The sequence below is a fragment of the Xiphophorus hellerii genome, chromosome 19 (assembly GCF_003331165.1).
Source record: "Xiphophorus hellerii strain 12219 chromosome 19, Xiphophorus_hellerii-4.1, whole genome shotgun sequence".
In the NCBI taxonomy this organism is placed as follows: domain Eukaryota; kingdom Metazoa; phylum Chordata; class Actinopteri; order Cyprinodontiformes; family Poeciliidae; genus Xiphophorus; species Xiphophorus hellerii.
In genome coordinates this window covers 20885537-20911274 of record NC_045690.1, presented here as the reverse complement: position 1 = coordinate 20911274, position 25738 = coordinate 20885537, and the positions used below count along the sequence as shown (strand labels likewise).

The following is a 25738-nucleotide window of genomic DNA, read 5'->3' as shown; positions in this document are numbered from 1 at the left end:
GCTTTTTTGTTGTTGTTATAACTTGTTCTTGAAAATGTATTTTTTTTACTTTAAAAAAAAAATTATGACCTATTCCATGACATTTCAACATTTTTAATTGAAAAAACAAAGTATTAACTACTTCTGGACATTTTTAAAAAATTTATATTTGGACTTTATGCTACTCTCTCCTGACTTTTTCTTAAAATGGACAGAGAGAAAAAAATAACCCTTTTTTCTTAATTCGTTCTCTAAGTGACCCTGATATTGTGTTGCACATACCGGCCCATGCCTAATGAAACCCTTACATCGTTTAGTTATTATTAACTCCATTTCACTGTACCACTAAACATGACACACACAGCTTCGAAGGGCCAATACAGTCATCGTGGCAGAAGGCTCCACAGCCTTTGCACATGATCATTGCCTTCAGTCGGCAATAGCATTTCGACTGAACGTCCTCCATGTTGGCGCCCTCGATAAAGGACTGCTCCCGCGAGGGTTCGCCCTGATTGCCGTGGTCTAGCGCGTGACCGGCTGGTATCGTGGTGACGGTCACCGAGAACGACATGACGCTCCCACAGATGCCCCCGCCGTCGACCTCCGATGAGGGTGCGGAAGAGGCGGTGCCCGCGGCGTTGTGGTCCAGAGTGTGAGGTACAGACATGCTGATGGTGCCGCCGTAGCTGGAGGCTACCGCCGACTCCTGATTGTCAAGCGCCCTCTGAAAGGCAGTGAGCTGCTGGTGACCGGGGTCCATGAGGGAAAGATATGGCTCAGAGTTTCCTTGATTGTTATTGCGGAGTTCGAGGTGACTTCGGTGCGCTGGAGAAAACGGACTGATGTCTTTGGCTTTAGCACTGGTGACGCCACTGTCGGCACCACCGGCTCCATTGCTCTCAGATCCAGGCTCAGTCTTTACGCCAGAGCAATGCTGAAAACTTGCCGGGTCGTCGGACCTGGCAACCGCACATCCCTGCTGCTCGGTTTTCACCCTAGTAACGAACGCGAAATCTTTCTTCACTGGTTCTTCCGTCTTAGCCGTCTCCTTTCCGTCTGTGCTTTCCCTCTTCAAAGCAGACTTGTTGGGGCAGACTGACAGCTGCAGTCTCCTGCTCTCTGATCCCCTGCCGTACGTGGACACGTTGAGCAGGTAATGCCCCGTCATGGCCGGCTTAGGGATCTTCTTCCGACCCAGAAAGCCAACCAACACTCTGGACTGCTCCCGACATTCCTGTGTGTGCAGCATTTGCGGCACCCTGTGGTGTGCGGGCAGCAGCCCTGCTCCTCCAGGCGGCTGCCTCTGTTGCTGAGCTTTCCTCTGCATCAGCGTCTGTAGGATCTGCTCTTGGGTTTCCTTATCGGGAAGCTCCCGGTGATGTTTTGTGCATTCTGCGGCACGTCCGGCGGTATTGGCTTGCGCAGACACGTGCCTATCTCCTTTATGATCAACAAAATGTGTCATTTTCCCCTTATTTCCAGAAGCCTGGCTCGACACCCGAATCTCCGTGTGGGAGAGGGGTTTTGGGAGGATCTGGTCCAGTGGAACCTCTTTTCCCTGCAGCAACTGTGTCACAAGGGGGTTGTTTGCTGGAATGAAAGAACTGGTTCTGGTTAGTGATGCAGCACTTGTTGGGGCGTCCTTATCCTTTACAGTCTGCATTGATGAATGTTCTACTGAAGCATTGGAGCTCTTTTGGACTGTACTGGTAAAATGATTGCTTTGCCTGTCATCAGCTGGTCTTGAGCTGAGCGGAGGAGAAAGCTCACTGGATTGGTTGCTGCTGCTGCTGGTGGCTGGTAATCTGGTGTAGGCCTGTGGGGAAGTTGGGCTGAGGCTGGGGCTGGGTGATGGCTGCCCGTGATCACCACCGCTACCTCCACCCGGCCCCGGCCCCGGCACCGCTCCCTTCGATGCGGATGACACGGCGGCGGCTGCTACGCGCTGCGCTCGGGCGAGCTGAGCTTTGGCTTTGATGTAAGCCAGCGTGCGAGCTCCGGTGTGGCCCGGGCTGCTGAGTGGGCCCTGGAGGGGAGTCTTTGGTGAGACTTGGCTTGGTGACAGAGGGACAGGAAGAATTCGTGACACTGGGATCTGAAAAGAAAGAAATGTTTGACAATTTTTAGAGTTCAACTGGGACATTTAACAGGGAATAAAGTCGAGTAAGTTTACGAAACCTTAAAGGAGCACCGCCATAATCCAAATTGCAGTGCTTTGCAAATTTATTCTTGCACTGTTAAATCATTCTTTAAGTTACAACTACACAAATGAATGTATTTTTTATGCAATGGATCACCACAAATTGCAAAGAGGCAATAAAATGATTAAATTCCTCTATAGCTCAAGTTCAGTCAGACTGAAAGGAGAGAATAAGTGAGGACAAATTTTAAAGTCTTTCCATAGATCTTCAACTAAGTTAACGTCAAGACGTTTTTTTTATTCACTTGTGTTTGTGGCAATGCTTGGTTTACATTTAGGCTTGTAGTCCCGCAGTAAAATGAACCTTAGACCCATTCTAAAGTCTTTAACATCTTACAGGTTCCCATTCATGACTGCCATGTAGTTATCTCCATCCATCTTCAAATTAATTATGAATCCTCACTCGAAATCTGGTAAATTATGTCGTTTTCAGAAGGTTGTGTGTTCAATGAAATTCTCCAACAAACTTCTGAGATCCTAAAAATGGCGGCTTGATTCAGAGTGAATTAAACACAGATCAACAAGATTGCACAGGATTTTATTTCAGGGTATCGGCACAAAGGAAGCTGGATACAATTGCATGCTACACAGATTTTATTCATAACAGATTTTTCTTACTTGTTATAATTTTGAGATTCAATGTGTTTATTCATAACATAAAATCTGTGGTGATGACATGATAATATGTGAAAAAGTGAGTTTATGGTTACCATCCCCTTTAAAGAAGACAAATGAGAAAAACCTTGGTTAAATGGAGAGCGTGCACGTTTCTCACCTTGAGAGGCGGGACCCTCTGACTTGTCGGAGATGGCGTGGCGGGACTGGATATGGATGACGCGGAGGAGACCGATGACACGGAGGAAACGGAAGACAAACGGGGTCTTTTCTCTGGAGTCACCTCCCCCTCCGTCTCGCAGAGGGTTTTCCTTTTGTGGGCGTCCGAGCCGGTGCTGGGCTCCGAGGCGACCTCTCCGTCACCCGCAGCAGGTCTCACTGCGGTCACCAGCTGGTCATCCTTTACATCCACACTGGGCTTTAGTGGGGGGCTCGTCTTCACGGGCGACTCGGGGAGTTTCTTCTCCTCTTTTTCCTCCTTCTGTTGCTTTTCATGAAGTGTGCTAGTCGGGCTCCGCTCGGCCGGTTTCTCCAATTCCAGTGTTTTCACAGCCGTCGGCGGCGGCGGCCCGGTCTGAGCGGCTGCGCTGAGCTTTCGATCCTCCGCGTGCTGTGACCGACGCGTCTTCATGGGCTCCGTGGTGGGGACAGACTCTTTGTGTCGGGGCAGCTCCTTCGGAGGGTCCGGGGATTTCTCCGCTGGTTTCTTGTCTCTCGGGGCAGCATCGGTCTGGACGCAATCCTTGGCGCTCTTCTTGTCCTCCAGAGGCTGAGCAGCTGGATTTTTCTGGCAAACAGGAGAGCGGCGCCTGACAGTCTCCTTATTCCCATCGGGCTTTATCAGCTCTTTGGACTCCTCGTAGCTGAGGCCTGAACTGTACAAAAGGAGAAAATTGAAAGATGTTTTTATCTCAAATATTAAATCGCAAATATTTTTGATTTGTGACGTCCTTATGAATGTAAAAACAACAACAACAAAAAAACTTTGTCACATTCAAGGTTGAGAACATCTGCTTAGGGTCTGATGCTTTGCAGCAATTCTACACTTAGTGTTAGTACTCGGAAACCCACTGAAAAGTTTATTTATTTCACAGACAAAAAGAAAAAAGTAAAACTCATTAAACTGATTAATTACAGAGTAATGTATTTCAAGTGCTTATTTCTGTAAAATTGGATGTTTTATAACTAATAAAAACACAAAATTCATTTTCTCAGAAATTTTAAATGCTACATAAGAAAAGTACTTTCATCACTAAATTTTGCACGCAGACTGCATCAAGGTCTTACTGCATGAAGGTATGAACTTTTTCACTGTGGAAACTTCAAACTGCATTATGAGCACCTTTTCCCTTCCCCCTCCAGACTCTGACCTTGATTTCTAAATGAAATCCACAACCGATTTTCCTTAGAAGAAAAAAAAACCTTTGAAGAGCAAAACCCCAGTTCTTTTCCCACCTAGCCCAGATGTGCATTATCTGACGCCGTCTATGATTCAGCTTCGCAATCCTCTTGGAGCTGTCAATTGTGCATCTTTTCCAATTACATTTTATCCTTCCACTCAACTTTTCATCTATATTGCACTTATAGTGCTTTATTCATCAAATCGGAACAGCCAGCTTCTGTAGCGATGACCTTTGTGGAGGGAGTTAATAATTATCCGATGGATACTATTGCATTGTATTTTTGGACATGACTTTCTACGAAACTGAATTTGTTATTTTCATTTATCTTCAGCTACTGAGGAACTACTTTCTTTAAGAGTCATAAACTGGAAACCTTTGCTAACGCTTATTATAAAGCGCTATTATGGAGCTGGAATAAGCAAAGACGTCAGCAGCAGCTCATCGGTCTGTAAGCGTGAACAGAACAAAGACGTCGTATCGTAATCAGATGTCCCTCTAATATGTGTAATATGATAATCATCAGAGTCTGATGACAATAATAATATGATGAAGAAGGCACACAACAACTTTGCTAAAAGTCAAAGTATTTGGATGAGGAATCTGAAAACTTGGCGGAAGATGCCACACCCCTTTTATCGTCCAGGCAGCATGAAGTGAACGTGATTTCTGTGATCGGCGATTGTCTGACGTGAAAAACAACGTGATCAACTATGGAGGAGTTTGTGAAAGTATGATCTGAACGGGTCAAAACCTACTTTCTATGATGTTGTTGCATTTGTTAATAAGTGAAAAGAGACACTTGTTTCCACTGCTCCTCTGATAAAACAACACGTTTACAATAATTAGGGTTTCTGCACGTTTAACCACCTCAAATTCAAGACTTTTTAAGACCACTATGAATAGAAATTAAAACCTGTATCATGACAGAAATGGACAAAAAATGCAAATAAATAAATTAAATTGTATGGCGATAATGAACATTTTTCCAGCCAACCGGTGATTAAATTGCACTTGCCAACACTTACTTGTGTTAGCAGCTAGTTGGCAGAAAAGTCCCAAGAGAAAAAAAGAAAACTACAAAGAATATACAAGATTAAATGGTCCTGCCACAACAACATTTAAGTCCTGTGATTAATGCATTTAAGGCAAACTTTTTTTTAAATGAACATAGGACATTTTAAGGCTTTAATTTTAGATATATTCATGTAAGACTTTTAAAGGATGTGAGGACACCCTGTCTAACACTTACAACAATGGCATTCGAGTTTGAAACAGACCTAAGAAAAACTATAAAAGAAGAACATATTTATGCTTCTGTCACATAAAGAAGAAGCTGAAAATAGTCAAATCAGTCAGTCTATAAGCAGTGTGCTGATTTTCAGACAGCTGATGAGCAGTGTGCAGCAAGAATGAAATGGTTGAAAGCCTTGGTATACCTTAATATGGGTATATGACACATGCCTACTAGTGAGCTAAGGATAGTTGATTTACAGCATTTTAAACGTCTTTGGAGCTACTGAGGTGTCACTTATACACATGGCATTCATTTGAATAACTTTACAGTAAATTTGGTAGCTAACGTGCAAGTCTGTGCTTTAAGTAGTCCGATATCAGATTAGGATTTAGAATCGGCTCTCACTTTTTCTTAAATGTCTTGAGTTGGTATGGGGGGAAAAAAAACAATCAACCCACCAATGAAGACATTTTCCAAACCATCAAAATCTCCTTCAGATTTGACAACTGCATGACTATGAACAACTCTACCTACTTTTCCCCGTAGTAATTTTCGAAGAAAGCCTCCTTCCAGTGCTCAACTTTCTTCTCCTTCTCGATTTCCTGACGCATTCGGACCTGCAGCTCGGGTGTGAATTCCCCTGCGAAAGGAGAAAGTTTTATTTGGATTTAGAAAAAGAGAAAGCAACACAAGATGGCCTTGGAGATATTTTGTTTTGCTTTATACGAGAAATGAATGTCGTTATCAACCGGGAGCCAAGCGACTAACCTTCAGCCAGCCTCTCTTTCCAAGACTGCGCTGCCGATGCAAAGAATTCGTTGTTTAAAGCCGAGCTCGTAACCTTCAGAAGGCCGTCCAAGCAAGCCTGAAGAGAAGAGGCACAATGCGATGACTAATCTTTTAATAATCACTGCACTGGAACACTGACTGCAGATTCGAGAGTTAGCACACTACATTCAGAGCTTTGGACAAAACCTCTGCTTTATGTAACACTGCTGAATGTTTTCGTATGAATCATCTAAGATGAACGGATTTGCTGCAATATGACACTTTTGTGCGTTAATCGATCTTCAATGCCACAGAGGCGTAAGAGTCACCTGTCGGTCGACCTCAGGCAGGAGTTTGACCAGCTTCTGCTGGCAGTCGGGAGGCAGGACGGAGAAGGTGTGCTTGTTGATGAGGGCTCTCAGGTTGGTGTTAACCAAAATGGAGTCTGGCGTTTCCACGTCTATTTTACACTTTGTGCGTTTTATTTGACCTTGGAATGGATGCGAGACAGAAAGAATTCAGCAGAACAGATTTTGATTTAACAATCGACATGCTTGGTGATTTTGTTCACCAAAGAATCGTTTGTGTCCTATAAATCAAGTAAGCTTCATTTGTGTAGCACGTTTCAGCGACGAGGCAGTTCAAAGCGTTTTACATCAGAAAAGCATCATACAGTCACCAATTATGAAACAAGCAATGCACATTATATTTTGTCAAATGTCCTCATCTAGCAAATATATCAAATAAGTTGATCAATGTTCCACTTTTTACTCATCAAAGGAAACTCTAAACAGGTTTTTAGACTTGAACTCTGTTTGATTAAGTTGGACTTTTTGTCACTTAAGTTATCCAAATAATGAAAAAAGTTTAAAAAAAAATAATTTCTAATTTAAATGTTTAAAGTCATGCCATGGCCAGTACTTTCAGTACACTACAAATGTTGTAGACATTAAATGACCATAGACTAATTTGTTTTTGCCATTTTTCTGTTTTATAGAAAATACAGATCAATCCATTATCTTTACACACTTAACCCTAGTGGGGCTATGTGTTCTGGTGCACGTCTCCAGCGGGTTTATAGAATATATCCAACCCAAAGAGTAGAATTGGAATAATAATAAATAAATAAATTTAAAAAAAAGTTACACCTGATGATTGACCTACCTGCACTGAGACGATCGGACCTCTGAGGAACTTTTCTGGGTACGACAGGGTGGCATAACTCTGAGTGGACAAAAGAAGAAAACCTTTGTGAATTTGAAGAACGGCTAACTGTAAAGCTGCAATCAAAAAGTTTCTTATTCTTTACCATGCGAGTTGCGATTGAACACTTCTTGTGACACATCTACTCTCTTTTTGTATGATGTGTTACTCCTCCATATCAAATGATCACCTGACTCTAGCCTTTTTCCACGAATAGCAACCTACAGTTAAACCTTTAATGCTCCAGTTCTGGCTAAATTTAATCACAAAACATGGTGGACCGTCCTGCTGTCGATGCCATTTTTGAAGCGTTCTTCGTGTTGAGGTGAGTAAATCTTCCTCAACGACAAAGCATCCGCATAATATAGTAAGAAATTAACTAATGCCATTACCAGGTTATTGATATGACATGTGAATAGCACTTGCATAAATTACATGGCAGTGGTGGATTTATGAGCAGTATCAAATGTACAGAAATACAAGTTAGATTTGAATTGACTTAATGTCATGCATCTTTAAAAAGTTGTTGCTCTCTAAACTATTGAGCCATTCTGTTCAAATGGGAAAAAAAGCTGAGAAAATATGATTTTGTTTTATTTTCATTATGAAAAAAATATGAAAATATGACTAAAATTATGCAATGAACCTAAAAAAAAGCACCTAAATACATAGTACTAATATGAATTAGAGCTGCTTGTAGCGGTGTAAGTGTTGCAACCTACCAGTCTTTGTTGTAATGTTTTCTGCCATGTCTTTGATGGTCTTTAGCAGCAGCCTGGAGCTGGAGATGGCTGGCATACCACCCTGTCTGCGCTGATTTCTCTGCTGTTGCTGCTTCAGCGCCTAGAAAAACGGCAGAAGATTTTAGGGCAACCCTAACCATCTGGAAAAGTGGTGTGGCAACATCTGGCTGAGGAAATATTCCTTAAAAAGGGAGAAAGAAACAAGTCAGTCGGTAAGATGATGGATTCAGTTAAATACAGGGGAGTCCTGGAAGAAAACCTGCTAGAGGCGGCAAAAGACTTGAGATCGAGTCAGAGTTTCCATCAGGAAAACTCCGACTTGGAATATATGCGAGACATATATTCAATGAAACGTCTGGAAGACAGCACATCGACATGGCCCAGTCAAAGCCCAACTGATTTTTAGAAACGCTGATGAGAGATGATGGAAGAAAAAAAACAACCTTCAGCTGTAACTGAAGGAAGAGGTTTTTCTATAAATTAGATAAATTAGCGCTTTGGAAGGCTGATACTCTAAAAGAAGGAAAGAAAAAGACAAAACGTGGAAAAGCTCAAGTGGTATGAAACATTTGCACAAGACCTTGAACCAAACTGAAAGAATCAAGGAGGCACAGTAAAACAAACATGCAGCGTCAAAACTTTATATTTATTCAAATAACACCGAATGATTCCATAGACATATTAAACCGGGATGCATTTACGTTTTGTGGAGTAGAGTGGAAGATCTTTATATCAAACTCTGTAAATAAGAGGGCAATATAAACAGAGATATAAACACTACCGAGAAACAACCTAACTGCACTGTAAATAAATAGGCTTAAAGGGTAAAAAAAAAGAAAACAAGAAACAAAGAAACATACCTGTTTGAGTGCTTTCTTGCTGTGTTTCTGTGAGGGAGAGATGAGTTTACTGGAGGAGACGGGAGGCGATGAGCACTGTGGCTGCGGAGACGACGGCTGTGACTGCAGCTTGGAGGGGACTGGAAAATAGAAAAAAGCCTGTTACAAATCTACGTTTCCTGAGGCGAGTATGCAAACAATCAAGCTGGGCGATTGTTTTGATGAAACTGAAACCAATCTTTTGCACAAAGGAGGGAGGGTTACGTTACCCTTCTAAGATATCTTCAGAAAAAATGGGCTGAACATCTCGGCAAGAGTACTATTGAGCTTTGTGTTTTCTCATACAGATCACTGATCTCCCAGCATTTGACTTTTATGCCTTTATTAGCTCAATTACAAAAAGATCATTTCTCTCACTCTGCTGTAAAGACGCAGCGCCTTTCTATGGCAGCTTCAAACTTGTGCGTAATGAGGAAGTGGTCACGGGTCAGGCTGAGAAAATTCGGCTTCCTGCCTCAAACAGTCGCTTAAAACGTTCAAGTAGCGGCAAATAAAGAAAATAAATACAACTTAAAGAAAAGAAAAAAGCCTTTGCCAAACTTGCATTGAATCACATAAAAACAGCAATAAAGCAAACACAACCCTCCCCGCAAACAAGGTAGACTATAGAAAACGGATGTGATTCTACAGCTTGCTGATGAATCGAGAGTCAAAAAAAAGCCAGACCTTTCGCCGTCATGTTGGGCGCTCAGGGTGTCCCAGAAATATACGACAGGTTTAATCTAACTTTCTGGAAGAACCGCTTTCCTTAAGCTTGTATACAGGCAAAAGAGCTGGCTTCCTGTGTTTGAGCAACAGTGCTTCACAACAGCTGAGAAGAGGCGTTAACGCTCACTGACATAAGAGACCTATGTGCCCAATCAGCTAAAATAAGTAAATAAAGAGCCGTGTGACGACCAGGACAAGGATATCATTTATCCTGATACTTCACTCATTCACGGCAATAAAAAGTTATAAAAAAGAAAAAAAAAACTGTTCTTTTATGAGCAAAGAGTTAAGGTTAAAAGATGAAAGGTGCTCCTTGATGTCGTAAAAATATACTTTTTTTTATATTAAACTTCTAAATTCTGCGCAATTAAAAGAAAACTGTCACAAAATTGATTTGCGGGAGCATAAAAACAGATTTAGCCCGGGAAATTCAGACTAAAACTCTCAAACTTTTACGTGAACGTAAGGGACGGTACCTCTTCGCATCCACCGTCCTCTCCTGCCCTCTGGAGGAACGGTGCTGCTGTTCTCCGAGCTTCGGGAGTCCGACAGATTGTCGCTGCTCTCATCGGAGCCCTCCTCCGACAGCTTCTTCACCCCCTCTGAGATGTCCTTCTGAAAAACAGAAGAAGAAGAGAAAAACTGCTAGCAAATAGAAAAGACTTTAAGGGGATTGATGAGTTTAACCCTTCACATAAAGCGCAAATTATTTAGAATAGCTGGTCATTATTTGATTGCATCTTCAATCTAAAGGTCTTATTTTTTACATGAGAGATTTTTATGAGTAACATGGCTATGCATTAGTTTGCGTCAATGGATTGGCTAGCCGATCAACCTGCTGCGATTTTCTTAATTTTGGATGAAGCTGATCTTATGCTGATCCTACAAATCGTCGCAAATCTGTTGTATTTGGACGTTTTTTGTGGGGTTTTTTGCACCAAAAATACACATGAAACTCAGGACATTTTATTGGCCGTTTCAGTTATTTTGCTAGTTTGTCCTCAACTAAAATCAAATCTTGTGATTTTGTAAAAGCAAATACTGTTGTGCATTTTTCAAAACTAGCCTGTTGTCTAACCTTGTTGTTAAAATGGGGGAAAAAAAGACTAAAAGGAACTGATTTTTAAAGTTTAGTTTAGTTAATTTAGTAGTTTGAACAGCAATCCTTTAAACTTTTCATTTGTATTTGAGATCAGCACATCATGAGTTTGTTTTCTTACGCAGTGGAAATGCTGCCTATTCACGGTTCTGTTTTCACAGATTTTTCTGTGGAACGCAACTCTAAATCATTTGCGGAAAACCTACATAATCGTAAATGTACTCAGCATACCCAAAATATTCTAAATGTAATGCAGCTATAAAGGTAAATGGTTTAGACTAGTCACCATGTTTCAGACTCTTATTTTGAAGTAAGAAGATAAGTTGCTCTTGAACCACTCTGTTGTGCTAACAGAGTTGACTAGGATTGTAGGTCAGGCTGGTGGAGAACACTCTGCTAGAAAACATTAAGAAAAGCTTCCGCCATTTTTCACTAGTGTGACAAAATTTTTGGTACTCAATAGAAACTGTGCCAGAGAAGTTGAGGACACTTTGAAAAGTGTGCTGCAACAGTCTAGCCTTTGCTGCTAGCAGTGCTAAAGTTGGTGTCTAATCAAGTCAAGTTTATTTGTATAATACAGTTCAGTAAAAAAGCAGTTCAAAGTTCTTTACATCATCAAAACAAATTGTAAAACTAGCAATAAATCTTCAACATCAAACTCTTCAAGAATAATCTTCATTAAACATGTTGACCAATGTTCCACTTTTAGTCATGATTTAAAGGAACTCAGTGTTTTGTCTCTTTTGCAGTTTTCTGGAAGTTTGTTCCAGATTTAAGGAGCATAAAATCTGGATGCTGCTCTTCATGTTGGGTTCTGGTTCTGAGAGAGTAGTGCTCCAGGGCTTCCTATTGGCTCTTCATGATTATAAAACATTTATTCTATTTGTCCCATTTAAAAATCAATGTAGCGCTTTCTGCGTTTTCTTGCATTAACTTTCACTAAAAACACAATAAAAAATCTGTCTCGTTTATCTACTGTTCATCTTTGACAGGGACCCATCGTCGCACCCCGTATAGTTACCAGAGTCCCGAGGAAGCCGTCATGGCGCTGCCTGAGAGCCTCGTCACGAACAACAGTGGTTAGTTTTTCTGTTTTTGTGGAGGTTATTTATGTAGTTCAGACAAAACTATCGTTTGGCATTTCTGTCTTCTTCCTGTTGTACTTTCCCATACTGAAATGTGACCACAAAACCGAGGTCTGTACTGAAACAAGACCTACGTGACCCCTTACACCCTTAATAAACACGCCACAACAAACTGATGAAGACCGTCACAGACTCGGCGACTCTACAACAATGCCTGATGGAGAACTAAAAACATTTTCACCGTTCTGCAAAGTGTTTTGTTGTCTGACTAACTAACCTTTAACGTGTAGACTCCCATCCTGCCCGGGACTTTGTAGAAGATGCCCTCGTCACCCCGAGAGTTTGTGTGCAGCATGGCATTCAGGCATGCCAGCGGCGAGGTTCCGCTGAGGGATCAGAGAAAACCACGAACTATGATTATTGACTTCCATTCCTCAAGCGGCTATTGATAAAAAATAAAAAAAAAACAATGGAAGAAGGGTAGAGGCTGATCAAACGTCTGAGTGTCGACATGCATAAGTTTGGATCAGAGTAACATCAGGGTAGGATATCTGCCCTGCGATTCACATACAGTCAGTTGACTGAATTGACCCAAGCTAAAATTAAAAGCAACTTTTGTTACCAATTACACTTTTCTGAAATAGAAAAATATACATTATATATAACACGTAATATAATTTGAATATACATTTTAATGAATTGTGTAAGAACTTGAAAGAAATTAAGATTTTGTTTTTACAACTTCTGCTATGTTAACTTTAACAATAAACGAGTATGTCGAGCGGAGTGAAAACAAAAAAAGTGATAAGATTCCCAATTACATTTATTGAAAAAACAAATAAATAAATTCAAGGCTCACATGACGCTATATCTATTTCTGTTGCACAGTTGTGTTCATGTATAAATGTACCGTGTGGGCATAAGGTGTCAAGACTAAAACTATTGAGTGAGTTATTTTTGCCACTGAATCTACAACATTGTCATTGTTAAAGCATGCAAGATTTAAATATGAACAAAATATGGAAATGCGGTGAGGTTGTTAAAGTGGGATGGTGGGTGGGGGAGGCCATCTTTTTCTTGTCTTACCTTCTGGATGAAAAGAGTGACAATGAAACAAAAAGAAATTAAACAGTTATTGATTAAACTAATTGTGAATATGAACAGGGAAAAAAAACATGAACAAAAGAAATAAGGGAGAGAAACAGGTAGTGTTGCCTTTTACAGGAAAGGAAAAAAAATGCTTTCTAAAATGTGGGTTTACCTTATTTCTTTAAGCCTCTCTCTTTGGATCACCTGCAGGATCTCTTTATGGCTCATAGGAGTATTAGGGTACTTCTCCAAAACCTGAAAGGATTTAAAATAAAAATAATCAAAACAAAATAACACGATTAATAAAGAACAGGTTCTTAATCAGAGAAATTACTCCTTGTTTTTTTTTTTTGGATCAGGGTCAATAATCTTTGTGTAAATTTTAAATCAGAGATATGGCGTTACAACAAAATTTTGCAGAATAAAATACACAAAATATGATAACTTTAATCGTATTTATTGCCATAATTCATCATAATATTCAGTCTATTCAATGGGTGACTGTTAAACGCAAGGGAATTTTATGGTACTGCCAAGTCCATCATTATTGACACACTTAATAGATGTAAATATAGAATGATTTTCAATTAAACAATTAGTTTGTTTGTTTCCAAAAGAAAGTAAAACTATGGTAATGGCTGGGCAAGATGTAAAAGTAGAAATCGGTGACGACTCAAACTGATACCGAGCTCTTCGAGTAAAAAGGAGTCAAACATTTTTCAGTTTCAAGTTCAGAGAGTTTTTACCACCAGCCACTTTTCCACCTCATTCAAATAGATTTTTTTCCCCCCTTTTAATAGGTTTTAGTTTTCCACTGAATCATTTTCCTCTTCCACGCAGCATTAAGCCCTCTCTCATTATTCTCATCTTTTACAAAACTTGATTACATGTAGATTTGAGAATGGCTGCAGCTTCTCTGGCTCCAGGGAAACTAAGCGTAACTTTGACTCCATGCGCTGATGCAGTCAGAGAAAGTAGTGGAGGCTGCAACCATCTGTTGGTCAGTGCAACGGTGGGTTACCATGGAGACTGAAGGCGGAAGAGAGCTCGGATAGTATTTCTGACCAGAGTTAGAATTATATCTAGAGCGCCCCCTGCTGCTCGGTTTTTAAGATGTGGCGAGGTTCTACTCATTTAGTACTGCAACTTTTTAAAGAAAAAAACTATTTAGCTTCATTGTATATATTTTGATGCATAATGACATTGCAGTGCTTGTTCATTGTTACTTTCTTGCACAGTTTTGTGTCAAAGGGCTTGAATGATATGGAATTTGTTGCATGTTTTCCTTTATACACAAAGCAAAACATTTCAGAGAAATGAGTTTTGTAGCTGCTTTGTTTCGAAACATGCGGGCCAATATCTACCTACAGTCTCTATTCACATTCAGATCTCTTCAACTTTTCCACTTTTTTTTTTTTCCTCGCACAACAACCGACAAACTTTAATGCATTTTAGTTTGACTTTATCTGGTGGACAAACAGAAATAAGCAATTTATTCCAAAGTGGAAGAAATGTGCTGGTAGATTAGATGTCCATTCCACAAATCTTGCCACAGCAGCATCACGGTGTGGGAAGCAGAACAGTGATAAATGCAGGCCAATAAACAAAAGGAAACACATTGCAGGCCACATAAAATTTAAGACTTTGCCTGGAGGTTCACTTCCCACCACGAGGCAACATGCAACAACTGGATGGTTTTAGGTCACATAAAAATGTAGAATTCAATTGGGAAGTTGTTGCAACATTTTAACATTGATGTTCAGAGACACTGCATCCAATCTTGAGTTTGACCTATTCTCTATGAAAGCTTGTAACCACAAGAGTCCAGAGGTAGGGAATAAATACAGACGCGGTTTATTTTTATAATGAGAACCTGTCTATAATTCTCCAAAGGAGCTAAACTTTCACTCTCTGCATGGTAAAGACTTGCAGGTACAGCAAAATGTGTTTGTGCATGACAAAACGAATTAGATTTTTAATTGTAAAAATAAACAAACTATTGAAAAAGCATCACTTTTCACAAATAACTCTAAAACATAGACAGGTTTGTACTTGCTACTCGACTAAATGTGAAAAGTGAGTACTTTTGTTAGGCACTATATGTATCTCGGCGTGAAGCTGACCTTATTTTGTCATTATTTTTCTGCAACCTTTTCCATTCAACAGCTGTGAGCTTGTACTTTTACTCTGCAGCGACTTTACATTTTACGCGTTAAGTTATTAGATACGCACTTTACTTGCTGTCACTTACCTGCACTTTACAATTAAACTAGTTTATTGAACATGAAGCACGTGTCAGTGGACTCCAAATATCCACACAACTCGGTAAGATATTATATTTGTGACGTTCTTTCTAAGAGTTTTCATATTTAAATACTTATTAGCATGCTAAGCTAGTCCAACTAGCTCGAAAGCTAATAACACTCATTGGCCAAGTTGGCATGCACCGGAACTGCTTTGACACCGACAAAGAAGATATAAAAGTAACAGTACAAAATAACACTTTATTAAAAATGACATCTTGATTTTAGTCTACTTGAAACTAATACAACTTGTTGACGGAGTTAGCACGACCTAGCCGATGCTAACCTGGCTAACGCACCCTTGACGTGATCACTTTATCCGAATCAGCTCGATAAAGAGTTGTCAGTCCCACTGTTTGCATGAAACACGAACGGTGGGCTTAGAGGCATGCGTGGGTGTGCCTAGGTCATGGTAACAACGCTGCGTTTCTCCTCAGAGGAGGCAGACGGAGGGTAAGGGTCCCCTGCGTTTTGACAGCAGCCGCCTTTGGACCGTCAGGCCTCGCGCGGTGTGCGCAACATTCGTCTCCACCAGCAGGTCATGAACTCATCAACACAGTTGTACAAGTGGGAGCGTTCAAGGAAAACAACCACAACAAACGGAAGACAAAACACCCAAGAATACCGTTTTAGCGGCTTCCGCCCACGTCCTGCCCTTCTTTTTCTTCTGCCTCTCCCTCATGGTGGATGTCCCGCGGCGGAGTGGAGTTTAGGTTGTCCGCTTTAGTTGAAATGTTGCTTTAGTCACCGTGCAAGACCTACTCCATCTGCCATGTTGGACTTACTGTAAAGAGTCACGTGACCGTTGGAAACGTCATCCTTATACTGTATGTGGCTGTCATTCTAAAACCCTCAAGCTTCCCACATCTATTTAAAGATACTAGTTATAGTGGTGTATTTTCTTTTAAGTAGAAAATGTACAGTCAACAAAACATAGTTGGATAATGAGGTACGGGTGTGTAGGATTTTACAAAGTACAGTAAATAAAATGTGCACCAAGGAACACAACACTCTGCATAACGCTCTTCTGATGACATCATAAGAGGCATAAGAAGGGTCAGGTGGCATTAGTAAATAGCAATGATGACCTTCTCTTAATAGAATCTGAATATTGGCCTTTTAAGTCTGGCTTGGTCCTTTTCTTTATGGAAGTCCAGAGGTGTCACAATTTCATAAAAAAAATCAATCATCAATCATTGAGGTGAACTCACTTAAATTTGAAATGAATGCATTAATAACGTATTAACTAGGAGTTTTGGTTTTGAATCAGAGAAGAAAGAAACAAAATAAAACCTAGCTTGGTGGGTGACAATAATTTACCTAACATTTGTTTGCCAGTTGTCTGGGAGATGCACAGGGCAGAATGTATTGAGCAAGCCTACAGTATCACCTCAACACAAGCATGTTCCTACCTGTGTAGACACCAAACTAGCAACTAGTTACAACAGCACACAACATAAGAACAAAACAAGAGCATCTACATCTGATGTTACCGTCGAAGTTCACATGTCATTTATTAAGTCGTCAAGCAAAATCTGATTAAATAAGACTAAGAAATCCTCTAGTTGGTTGGTTTTTATAAATTGCATCCCATCCCTATTATATGACGATGTTACTGATGGTTCTTATGGTACCTATAACACTGAGTCCACAGAAACTGAAATATCACCACCTATCAATTTTATTAAAATGTGGATGTCACATAAAAAGCACATACAATAATTGCAGCTTTACTAAATATTTCATGGTTGAATGCATTGTTTCTGGCAGCCTCACCCAACAAAATTGGGGGGTGTGACTCTGGCCTGAACTGGACTTTATGTGAAGGTTCACCAATCAGATCTAATCAGTAATATGTGTATGTAAATAGAGAAAGAGAGAGAATGAGAACATAACTTGAAATTCTCTTGAATTAATTTGAACTTTTAATAACTTTAATACATTACTTTGAACTTCAAAACCACTTCCATGGCATTTTATGTTGCAAAGCCTTCCTAAAAACCAATGCAGCGTTCTTAAATAGTGCTCCGCCATTTTGCTACAGCCATACCAAATACAAGCAAAAAGTTTGGAACGAGGGACAGGGAGGCAGGTGACCAGATAGGAAAAAAGTAAAACACACAAGTGCGTACTCAGAAAAACGCTGATCAATCTGCTATGCGCTATATGATGCCAACAAAGTTGTGGGAGGAGGGAAGTGTGTTTTTGGGAGAGCAGGTTTTATCTGAATCAATCAATAAAATCAATAGAAAAACAGACCATGACACGGTAAGAGACACCCTGTGATTTTACAAACTGTCTGGCACTTGCGACTATGATGAGACTCATTAAGAGAAGTGCAATACAGATTTGAAAGAAGAATGACAAAATAGGCACGTCGAGACTATTCAGTGTTTATTTTGTTATGTAAGCAAGTCGACTTTTCACAATCATGAAAAAGTAAGGCAGCTAATCAAGACGGCACTGCAAGCTTTCTTCACACTTTTGGTTCACAATTACATTAGCCAAACACCGCAGCAAAACATCGTAAAGCACACAGGTTACGTCAGGATGTTCTCCCATTCGGTCAGCCTTGACGTGTTTGGCAGAGACATGGCCATCTTTTCTTTTCTCTACAACTGTGTGAGCATACAGACTTTCAATTCTAAGATTTTAATAACCATACTTTAAAAAAAAAACATCATGGCTCTAAAAATTTGGTTAATACAATCCGAGATGAGCGACTCTGTTTAAACATTATTTATTAAGCGAATATTGAAACAGAATGCTAAAGCATTGAGTGCATCTTAAAAACATTGCTACAAAGAGTTACTGAAAGGTGCGCAACTTTTTTTTTTTTTCTTCCTCTTTTCGGGAGCATTTAAGGCAAGAATAGATTTTGTTCCAGACGTTTTGTGGGTGGTTCGGATGTAGCTTTGCGCACTCGAGATGTGATGTCAACAAGCAAGCCCACATCATCACCTCTCCACCACCATGCTTAACAGTTACACATCTAAAAGGCATTGTTCCAGATGCTACGAGCTGTTCAGCTATGTCATTGTATTTTTTTTTTTGTCAAGAAAGCGCTGTTGTATCTTTCTTAGATTGACAATTGCAACAATTACTTTAAGATTACAATTAGTACCTTTCCACTTGGTCACCATGCAAAAACATTCCTAATTGTTTAGAAATAATAATGATTAATAGAGGAGAAAAGACTTTCTGATGACTAGTGATTTAATGGTTGCACATTAAATCTGTATTATGACATACCTTTACCAAACAATAAAATATTTTGTCTGATTGTACATTTTGTTCGATTGTATATTTTTTCCGCTCAAACAATTTTAACATTTCTAATGTAAAGTAAAGTAAATGCCAAGTAAAGTTTAATTGAATTTGGATTGCTTTCCTTTTCCATTGATTGTGGTTCGATCCCTACATAGTTCAGCTGATTCTTCTGAAATCTGACCCCTACGCCGCCTGAACAAGCTAAAATAGGTCTGGGCGACCCCGTTCTGCAAAGCAGTATTTTTTGGAGTCATTTTTTGGGAGTAGTTTTCAAATAAGTGGGCTAAAAACATATCTCTGTCGGGTATAAATTGACAAGTAATCAGTACAAAGACATCCTGCAGTACACTGCACCATTTTTTACCCAAAAGGTAAAAAAAAAAAAAAATTATAAATTAAATAAAAAATGTCAGAGGGGTGAAAAGACCAGTATTTGATCATTTTCATCTGAGATTCCTTAAGCATAAAAGCACTTGCGTTTTTATCGTGACTGTAAGAGATGCAAAACAAAAATCACTCAGTCAAATAAAAAAAAAGCTTAGGTATACCATGCTGAAACTAAGAAATCAAAAAATGTTCAGCTAAACTATTCTACTTTTAGTTACCTCCCAAACTAACAGATAATGGGTTTTTTTATTTTAAATTGTTATTTTTTTAAAATAAACTCAGCTTCAAAATGAATTAATACAAATGGATCCTCCTTAACTTCCATCTCTAACCGGGCACATAAAGAACTAAGGCCAGCAGACAGAATGTAACGGAAAATCAGGGGCTTGATTGGTCTGGTCCTCCCAAAGAAAGATATGCAGCAGAGGACGGTCTTTGTCTCGGAGAGGAAGAGCAGCTCTGAGGTTCTGATGTCAGCATAGTGGCGGATGAGGATGATGTGACAGATGCAGCTTGTGGTGCCTGATACCTGCAGACCATAGAAAACAAAGCTATCTGAACTGCAAAAAAACACCACAACAATGCAGTACTTATAGGATTTGTGAGTTACGCTGACATGCACTAGAAATCGTGACTCATTCTAAGCAATTTAACTGCAGTACTCCCATAGCTAGCACCAGCATCATGTGTTACTACTTTGTTTTTGTTTACAGGTTTAAAGGAACCACGTTAGTTTAAAAAATTACCCTAAAATTAAAAAGTATAGTTTCAGTTATTACTGCTTCTAAAAGGGCGTATGAAGTATTTAAAATTAAATATTCCTCTGTTTTCTGTCGTTCACTTACCAGGACTGGGATTTCCTGACCCTTGAAGACGACGCGCCTCTTGCACGCACATTTAGCGACAGATCCGGCAGCAGCCTGGGGGTGAAGGCTCTCTCCAGGCATTCGCCGTTTAGGTTCAAGGTGAACATGGTTGGTGGGGACATGTCTAACTCCAGCAGCATGACGTTTTCTGCCTGTAAGAACAGACGACACTGCTTATAGTGCAATTATGACTGGCTGTTTCCGATAATATCAGGGAACAGAAGCGAAGGAGCGTTGCTGAACTGATTATTGTGTAACGAAAGTCAAGTGTGCAGAGTTGAGAGCATTGCAAATAAATGTGAGGAGACTGAGTTATATAAAGAGGCTTGCGTGCAAAAATATAAATTTTCCTTGAACTTTTTTCACAATTTGTTACTTTCCAACCGCCAAACGTCAGTGTCTCGGTTTTATGGGATTTCACATGGATTTGTATTCTCCCCCGAGTCAGTGCTTTGTAGAACCGTCTGTCAGTCTAATTAAGGCTGCATGTTTGTCAAATGTCCTCATCAATCAGAAACTAACTTTTTTTTTTTTTACAGTTTTTCTTTGAAAATAGCTCAAGATGAATCAGTCTGGATGGACGGAAGGATGGAGAGCCTGCAAATGTCACAAATCCCAAATATGGATCCTCCTTAACTTCCATCTCTAACCGGGCACATAAAGAACTAAGGCCAGCAGACAGAATGCAACAGAATCCTACAGACAGAATCCTACAAATAGGATGTAGGCTTGGCCTTTGACAAGACACAACAAACCAACATTTCATTGTAGCTGTATGTTCAGGGTTGTTTTCCTGTAGAAAGTTTTCTGCAGTCTTACAATTTTTTCGTCCAATATTACTCATATTTACTTCCATCGATTTAAAAAAACAAAAAAAAAATTCTGAAGAGTCTCCTTCTCCCAGCTGAGGAAAAGCATCCCCACAGCATGACGCTAGCACCACCATGTTTTTACAGTGGGGATGGTGAGATTCTTATTTCGATTAAAATACGCAGAGGTGGCCTCCGTTCAGGATTTAGATGACTTCTGAAAGCAGCTGGTTGCACTGGTATTTGTTTAGCTCAGCGCTATGAGAACAAAGGGGGCTCAATACAAATGCATGCCACACTTTTCAGATTTTTAAATACTTTAAACCCGTTTATATAATAACAATATTTTTGCAATGCAATGCATAGCATCTGTATTAAAGCAAAATCAAAATCTGCTGTGCCAGTACAACAGTTATTTTCAGGATAAACATGAAAAAAAAGAAGAAAACAACAACAACAACAAAAAACAGTTCAATGTTGTGTATAGATTGTTGAGGCCTTCACATTTCACAAACAAGGCTGTTCTGAACATGGTATAGCAATAGAGTAAGATCATTCTAGTGCTCCTTGTCTGCCATCTGGCCTTGTGGTGTAAATATCTGAGCACTGACCTGGTATCTAAATGGGATCCCAGTAGTGGTGGCAACAGCCATCTGTGCATATTGGCTGATTGGCCTCTTGTATCCCACAGCAGAAAGAGGCCGTCTCTTGACCTGAGTGGGTGTACTGGGAGAAGACATCAGAGAGGATGGGGTTAGATTCAGATACAGATCCTCTGGAAACAAACAAAAATAATCTGGTGTTGTAATGACGCGCTGATTCTGAAAAAGGACACTACTGGAGTTTCGACTGACATCTTGTGACATTGGAGATCATTTCAATTTTTGCAGCGCACTTGACACAATTTTTTTCATTGCCAGGAGAGGGTATAAGCCCACGAGGCTTGGTACTCAACGAGCGGTTGTAAGGATTATTATGGTTTGGACTTTTATCACGCTCGGTAAAAGATTTATACACCCTGCATGACTCGGTAGTTTCAGTAGATTCAGTAGTACGTGATGAGATCGATGCGCAATTGATTTACTGACCTCTCTGAAGGAATAACTGGTTGTAGCCACCACTGATCTTCCTCGCAGTCAAACTGCAGCCTGTTCATGATCTTGTTCTTTTCCTCCGGGGGAATGAAATTCTCAATCAGAAGATATCTGCAAAATACAAAATAAATGTCCATCCAAACTGACAAAACGTGTGCAAACGTAATAAAAAAACAAAAAAACAAACAAACAATATGGCAAAAAATGATCTAAACATCTCTATTCAAAATTTAACACCAGTATTTATAATATATCAAGAAAATCAAGGCTTGGGTTGCAGACCTTAAAATGAATACCGAGGAGTAGAATGCCAATCAGTTGCAATGGATGTTATGTTGGGTACAAGTAAGTTATTATAGAAAAAAAGTGTTTTATAAAAGTCAGACTTTCATTACAGCATATTAAAGTAAAAGTTATGATTTTAAGAAGTACGGCCCTGTTAAATGCTGTTAGGTAATTATTATTATACCTGCAGTAGGCAACTATTAAGGTGTCTTCATTTAGTTTAAAGCCTAGTATCGAAGGAAGCTAAATACTATTCCCAGAGGACAAAACTAAAGGGGACGTCTAACGGCCTTTTATTGTTTTACAACATTCAATCAAAAAAAATGTATTGATTTTTACACTGCCACTTGCCAGCTACAAGTTTTCTGCGCCATGCCCACGGGGACCGACTGGGCCTTGTAACACACTGATATGCACTGATCTAAACCTATTCCGTTGTAAGTCGGTCTGGATTATCACCACCATTGTCCTGCTGGAAAGTGAGCCTCCATCCCAGTCTCAAGGGTCTCTGTTTTTCTTTTTTCTTTTTTTTTTTTCAGGACTGCCCCGTACTTCGCTCTGTCCATCTTCACATCATCAGCTCTGATCAGCTTTCTGTCCCTGACGAACGAAAAGCTTTCCAAAACACGATGCTTCACTGTCGGGATGCTGTGTCAAAGGCGATGGACGGGGTTACTTTTTGTAACACATGCAGGCCAAAGATCTGTAGAGTGCAAAAGCATCAAAAGTTATCATGTCTTACTTGTACTTGAGTTCTCTGGTTAGCTCTTCCTGAGTCTCTTCCAGTTCTTGTCGGGTTGTGACGTGCTCGTCAAAAATGTCTTTCATCTCTCCCCTCAGCAGCTGGAGTTTAGCATGCAGCTGCAGAAAATGAATAGAAAAATTGCTAGTAGCTATTGTCAAGCAAAACAAACTTGATTTGAACTGATTCAGTTCGACTGCAGCATATTTTTCAGTGCCTACAACTATTCAAATAATGGGCAACTTCTTTAGAGATTGTGCCACTGTGCACACGAGCGAGAGAGTCACCCCACCCTCTTCAGCTTCTTTGTCTTGTGTTCCACCTCCTGCTGCAGGGAGGAGAACGTCTCTCTGATTTCCAAGGTCTCTTCATCTTGCAACATCATCTGCTGCTGGATCTCTCTCTCTCTCCTTATCTGCGAACCGAGTAATTAAGATTAAATGCAAACGTTCGATCGAAACAAAAGTTATGCGACATGCCAGGATGCAACAAGGGGTGTGTTTTTATTTGAGCAATGTTTACCTGTTCTGCTATTTCTTGTCTTTTCTGCTCCAGTATTTTCTGCTGCTCATTGGTGTGATCAATGATAGTCTTTCCACCGACCAACAGTTTGCTCTCCATGGCCTGTGAACAAAAACACAGTGGATTATTCATGCTCATTCCTTTTAACTCTTGTCTCATTTATCGGCTGAATCAAACACCTTGTATTTCTCAATGATTTTCTCCACCGCGTCTTGATCCCACTGCATGTCCCCCAGACTTCTTCTGTACAGATTTAGGTTCCTCAGTTTCTCACTGCCACCTTGGCAGGTCAGAATCTTGGCACTGTCACCCCCCTCAATCAGGCAATGCCTCCCGTCTTCTTCTGCCTCCTCGGCCGCCTTCCACACGTTTCCATCCTTCTCGCAAAGGATATCCTCCTCCATACCCGCCAGGCTTTTGCTCAGTCTCTTGCTGTCTCTCCTCCTCCGGCGCCTCTCCTTTGCCAGCATCCCCCGCTCCTCCAGCTGAGCCTTCAGGCGTGCGATCTCCTCCTGGAACTCCCTCAGCAGGGCGTCTTTGGGGTCCTCGTTAATCCGAGGCTTGTTCTTTATCCTCTTGGCTCTGCTGGCGTACCTCAGGGTCGCCAGGGTTTCGTCGAAGCTCTTGTGAGTGGGCCCAACTGTTGCGATCATGACCGTCTTTGCGTTGCCACCCAGAGAGTCTTGAAGCAGGCGGGTCAGCTTGGAGTCTCTGTACGGGACGTGGGTGCTCTTCCCGTCCACCAGGGCTGAGATGACGTTCCCCAGTGCGGAGAGGGACAGGTTGATCTTGGCCGCCTCCTTCAGACGCTTCCCCTTGGCGCCCGTCTTGCTCTGGCGCTCGCTTCCAGCCAAGTCAACCATGTTTAGCTTTCCAACACGAATGTGGTCCTCGCCGTCTGGGCCTCTTTCGCTGCATTCTACAGTCACAAGGAAAATGGCGTGGGACCTGGAGCTGCGCTCGTTCATGTTGGTGAAGCCCACCGACCTGGACTGGTTTCCAATGTTCATGACGTGCTCGATCTCGGTGGCGTTCTTTGTCACCACCGAAGACAAGTCCTTCACGTAAACCCCACAGTCCGGATTCTCTTTGAGCTCCAGCTTCTTGTTGTTGTTCTTGCATAGGAGATCCCTGATCTCCTCCTGGTAGATCTCAAGATAGGACGACCTCACCAGATACTTCTGGTTCTGGCTTCTGGATATCTGGGTGAAGATGTGCTCGAACGAATTGGGGATGACGCCCCTCTTCTCCGGGTCCTTCGACGCCCCCTGCATGGTGTGGGTTTTGCCAGTCCCGGTTTGCCCATAGGCGAAGATGGTGCCGTTGAAGCCATGGAGCACAGACTCCACCAGAGGTCTCACAGCGTCGTCATAGATATCCCTTTGCTTCGAGTTCCAGCCATACACCGAATCAAACGTGAAGACTTTCATCGGCTCATCAGGTGGCACCTTTGGGTTCCTGATGGTGATCTGCCCCAGTCTGTCATCCACCTCTAGGATGTTCTCACACCCCGCTGTCTCCTCTCTCCTGCTGAACGGCCGGCAACGGACCACCACCCTGACCGCCTCGCAGTGTTTGCCCGCAGACATTTTTCTTTCTTTCTCTGTCTCTCTCTCTCTCTCTCTCTCGATCATTTAGTGTTTATGCCGCTGATTTCCCTCACCGAGTTACATAGCCATTCTCCGGGAGCTGAGTCAGTCGTTCCTGTCCTCCACGCAGGTGCAGCAGCGATGACAGCAGCAAAAACAACCGACAGACACGCCCCGTCTAAGTCAGCCCGGGCCGCTTCTCGTCACCCCCGCGCTGCATCTCTTCCGTCCCGGGCATCTTCCCAGGAAGCAAGCGATGGAAGGAGATATGAAATAAGGATGCTGCTGAAGGGAAAACACCCACTCATCCAGCCAGGCAGCCAGCTACTCCCACACCCGACCACGCAGCATCCCCGCTGTACACACCCTGCTCTGCGGACAATGGAGACCAGACATGTGACCTGGCGCGACGAATTGGATTTGAGCTAGATTTTCTCATGACCACATTGTGGAAATTATTGATTTGTAAACACACCTTTCAAAAAAAAAAAAAAAAAATTAAAGATAAAAAGAGAAAAAAGGAGAGATTTTATATCTATCAGGAGGAATCCCAATTAAATAACCAATTTTCTTTCTTAACATACATACAGGTGCATTTAACTAAGTTATGATTGAAAAGCTAATTTATTTTAGGTGTCATTCAAAAAAAAAAAAAGAAAAAAAAAAGAAATTCAGACTCAGTTGCGTTAAAAAAGTATTTACCCCCATGCAGATTTCTTCTTTTTTTGACGCATTTAAGTAAATGCGTCAGATCAAACAAACAACTCGCACTGATCAACTAAGCAAATACCTAAAGAATTTTATTAAGAAATTCCGTTTGTGAAGTGAAAATAGCTTTTTAAAATC

General features: G+C 41.0%; 2 protein-coding genes and 1 long non-coding RNA gene across 7 annotated transcripts; 1 reads left to right on the top strand and 2 right to left on the bottom strand.

Annotated features, from left to right (window-relative positions):
* Positions 1 to 160: 160 nt before the first annotated feature.
* asxl2 (ASXL transcriptional regulator 2) lies at positions 161 to 16279 on the bottom strand. Of its 3 annotated transcripts, XM_032546722.1 has the most exons (13): positions 15954 to 16279; positions 13198 to 13280; positions 13023 to 13025; positions 12214 to 12322; positions 10229 to 10367; positions 9006 to 9124; positions 8125 to 8245; positions 7364 to 7423; positions 6529 to 6689; positions 6200 to 6296; positions 5966 to 6071; positions 2955 to 3669; positions 161 to 2074 (listed from the first exon to the last, which is right to left on the bottom strand). In XM_032546722.1, exons 1-13 carry the CDS (start codon positions 16008 to 16010, stop codon positions 314 to 316), a joined length of 3531 nt encoding a protein of 1176 aa, XP_032402613.1. In that variant the 5' UTR covers positions 16011 to 16279; the 3' UTR covers positions 161 to 313. The 3 variants fall into 3 exon arrangements, with proteins under 3 accessions (XP_032402613.1, XP_032402614.1, XP_032402615.1); XM_032546723.1 differs by lacking the exon at positions 13023 to 13025 and having other exon boundaries at positions 15954 to 16273; XM_032546724.1 differs by lacking the exons at positions 10229 to 10367; positions 12214 to 12322; positions 13023 to 13025; positions 13198 to 13280; positions 15954 to 16279 and adding an exon at positions 9711 to 10163.
* On the top strand, positions 8246 to 21053 carry LOC116708745 (uncharacterized). 3 transcript variants are annotated; one of them, XR_004336765.1, is made up of 4 exons: positions 8246 to 8357; positions 11844 to 11930; positions 19834 to 19950; positions 20391 to 21053. It is a non-coding gene; the product is annotated as an uncharacterized LOC116708745 (long non-coding RNA). The 3 variants fall into 3 exon arrangements; XR_004336764.1 differs by lacking the exon at positions 8246 to 8357 and having other exon boundaries at positions 10375 to 11930; XR_004336763.1 differs by lacking the exons at positions 8246 to 8357; positions 11844 to 11930 and adding an exon at positions 14994 to 15350.
* On the bottom strand, positions 17706 to 25375 carry LOC116708743 (kinesin-like protein KIF3B). Its single transcript, XM_032546725.1, has 8 exons — positions 23483 to 25375; positions 23304 to 23405; positions 23074 to 23196; positions 22782 to 22900; positions 21749 to 21865; positions 21272 to 21386; positions 19831 to 20003; positions 17706 to 19514 (listed from the first exon to the last, which is right to left on the bottom strand). The coding sequence occupies exons 1-8, from the start codon at positions 24935 to 24937 to the stop codon at positions 19364 to 19366; spliced, it is 2355 nt and encodes a 784-aa protein (XP_032402616.1). The 5' UTR covers positions 24938 to 25375; the 3' UTR covers positions 17706 to 19363.
* Between the last annotated feature and the right edge of the window lie 363 nt (positions 25376 to 25738).

Coding starts and splice junctions, on each gene's coding strand:
- asxl2 (XM_032546722.1), bottom strand. CDS start 16,010: ATGAGGGAGAGGCAGAAGAAAAAGAAGGGCAGGACGTGGGCGGAAGCC. Junction 6,690..7,363: donor GTCCGATCGTCTCAGTGCAG/GTAGGTCAATCA, acceptor ATCCATTCCAAG/GTCAAATAAAACGCACAAAG. Junction 6,297..6,528: donor TGCCTGAGGTCGACCGACAG/GTGACTCTTACG, acceptor TCTTCTCTTCAG/GCTTGCTTGGACGGCCTTCT.
- LOC116708743 (XM_032546725.1), bottom strand. CDS start 24,937: ATGATCGAGAGAGAGAGAGAGAGAGAGACAGAGAAAGAAAGAAAAATG. Junction 23,197..23,303: donor GACAAGAAATAGCAGAACAG/GTAAACATTGCT, acceptor CTCGGTTCGCAG/ATAAGGAGAGAGAGAGAGAT. Junction 21,866..22,781: donor ACCAGAGAACTCAAGTACAA/GTAAGACATGAT, acceptor TGTATTTTGCAG/ATATCTTCTGATTGAGAATT.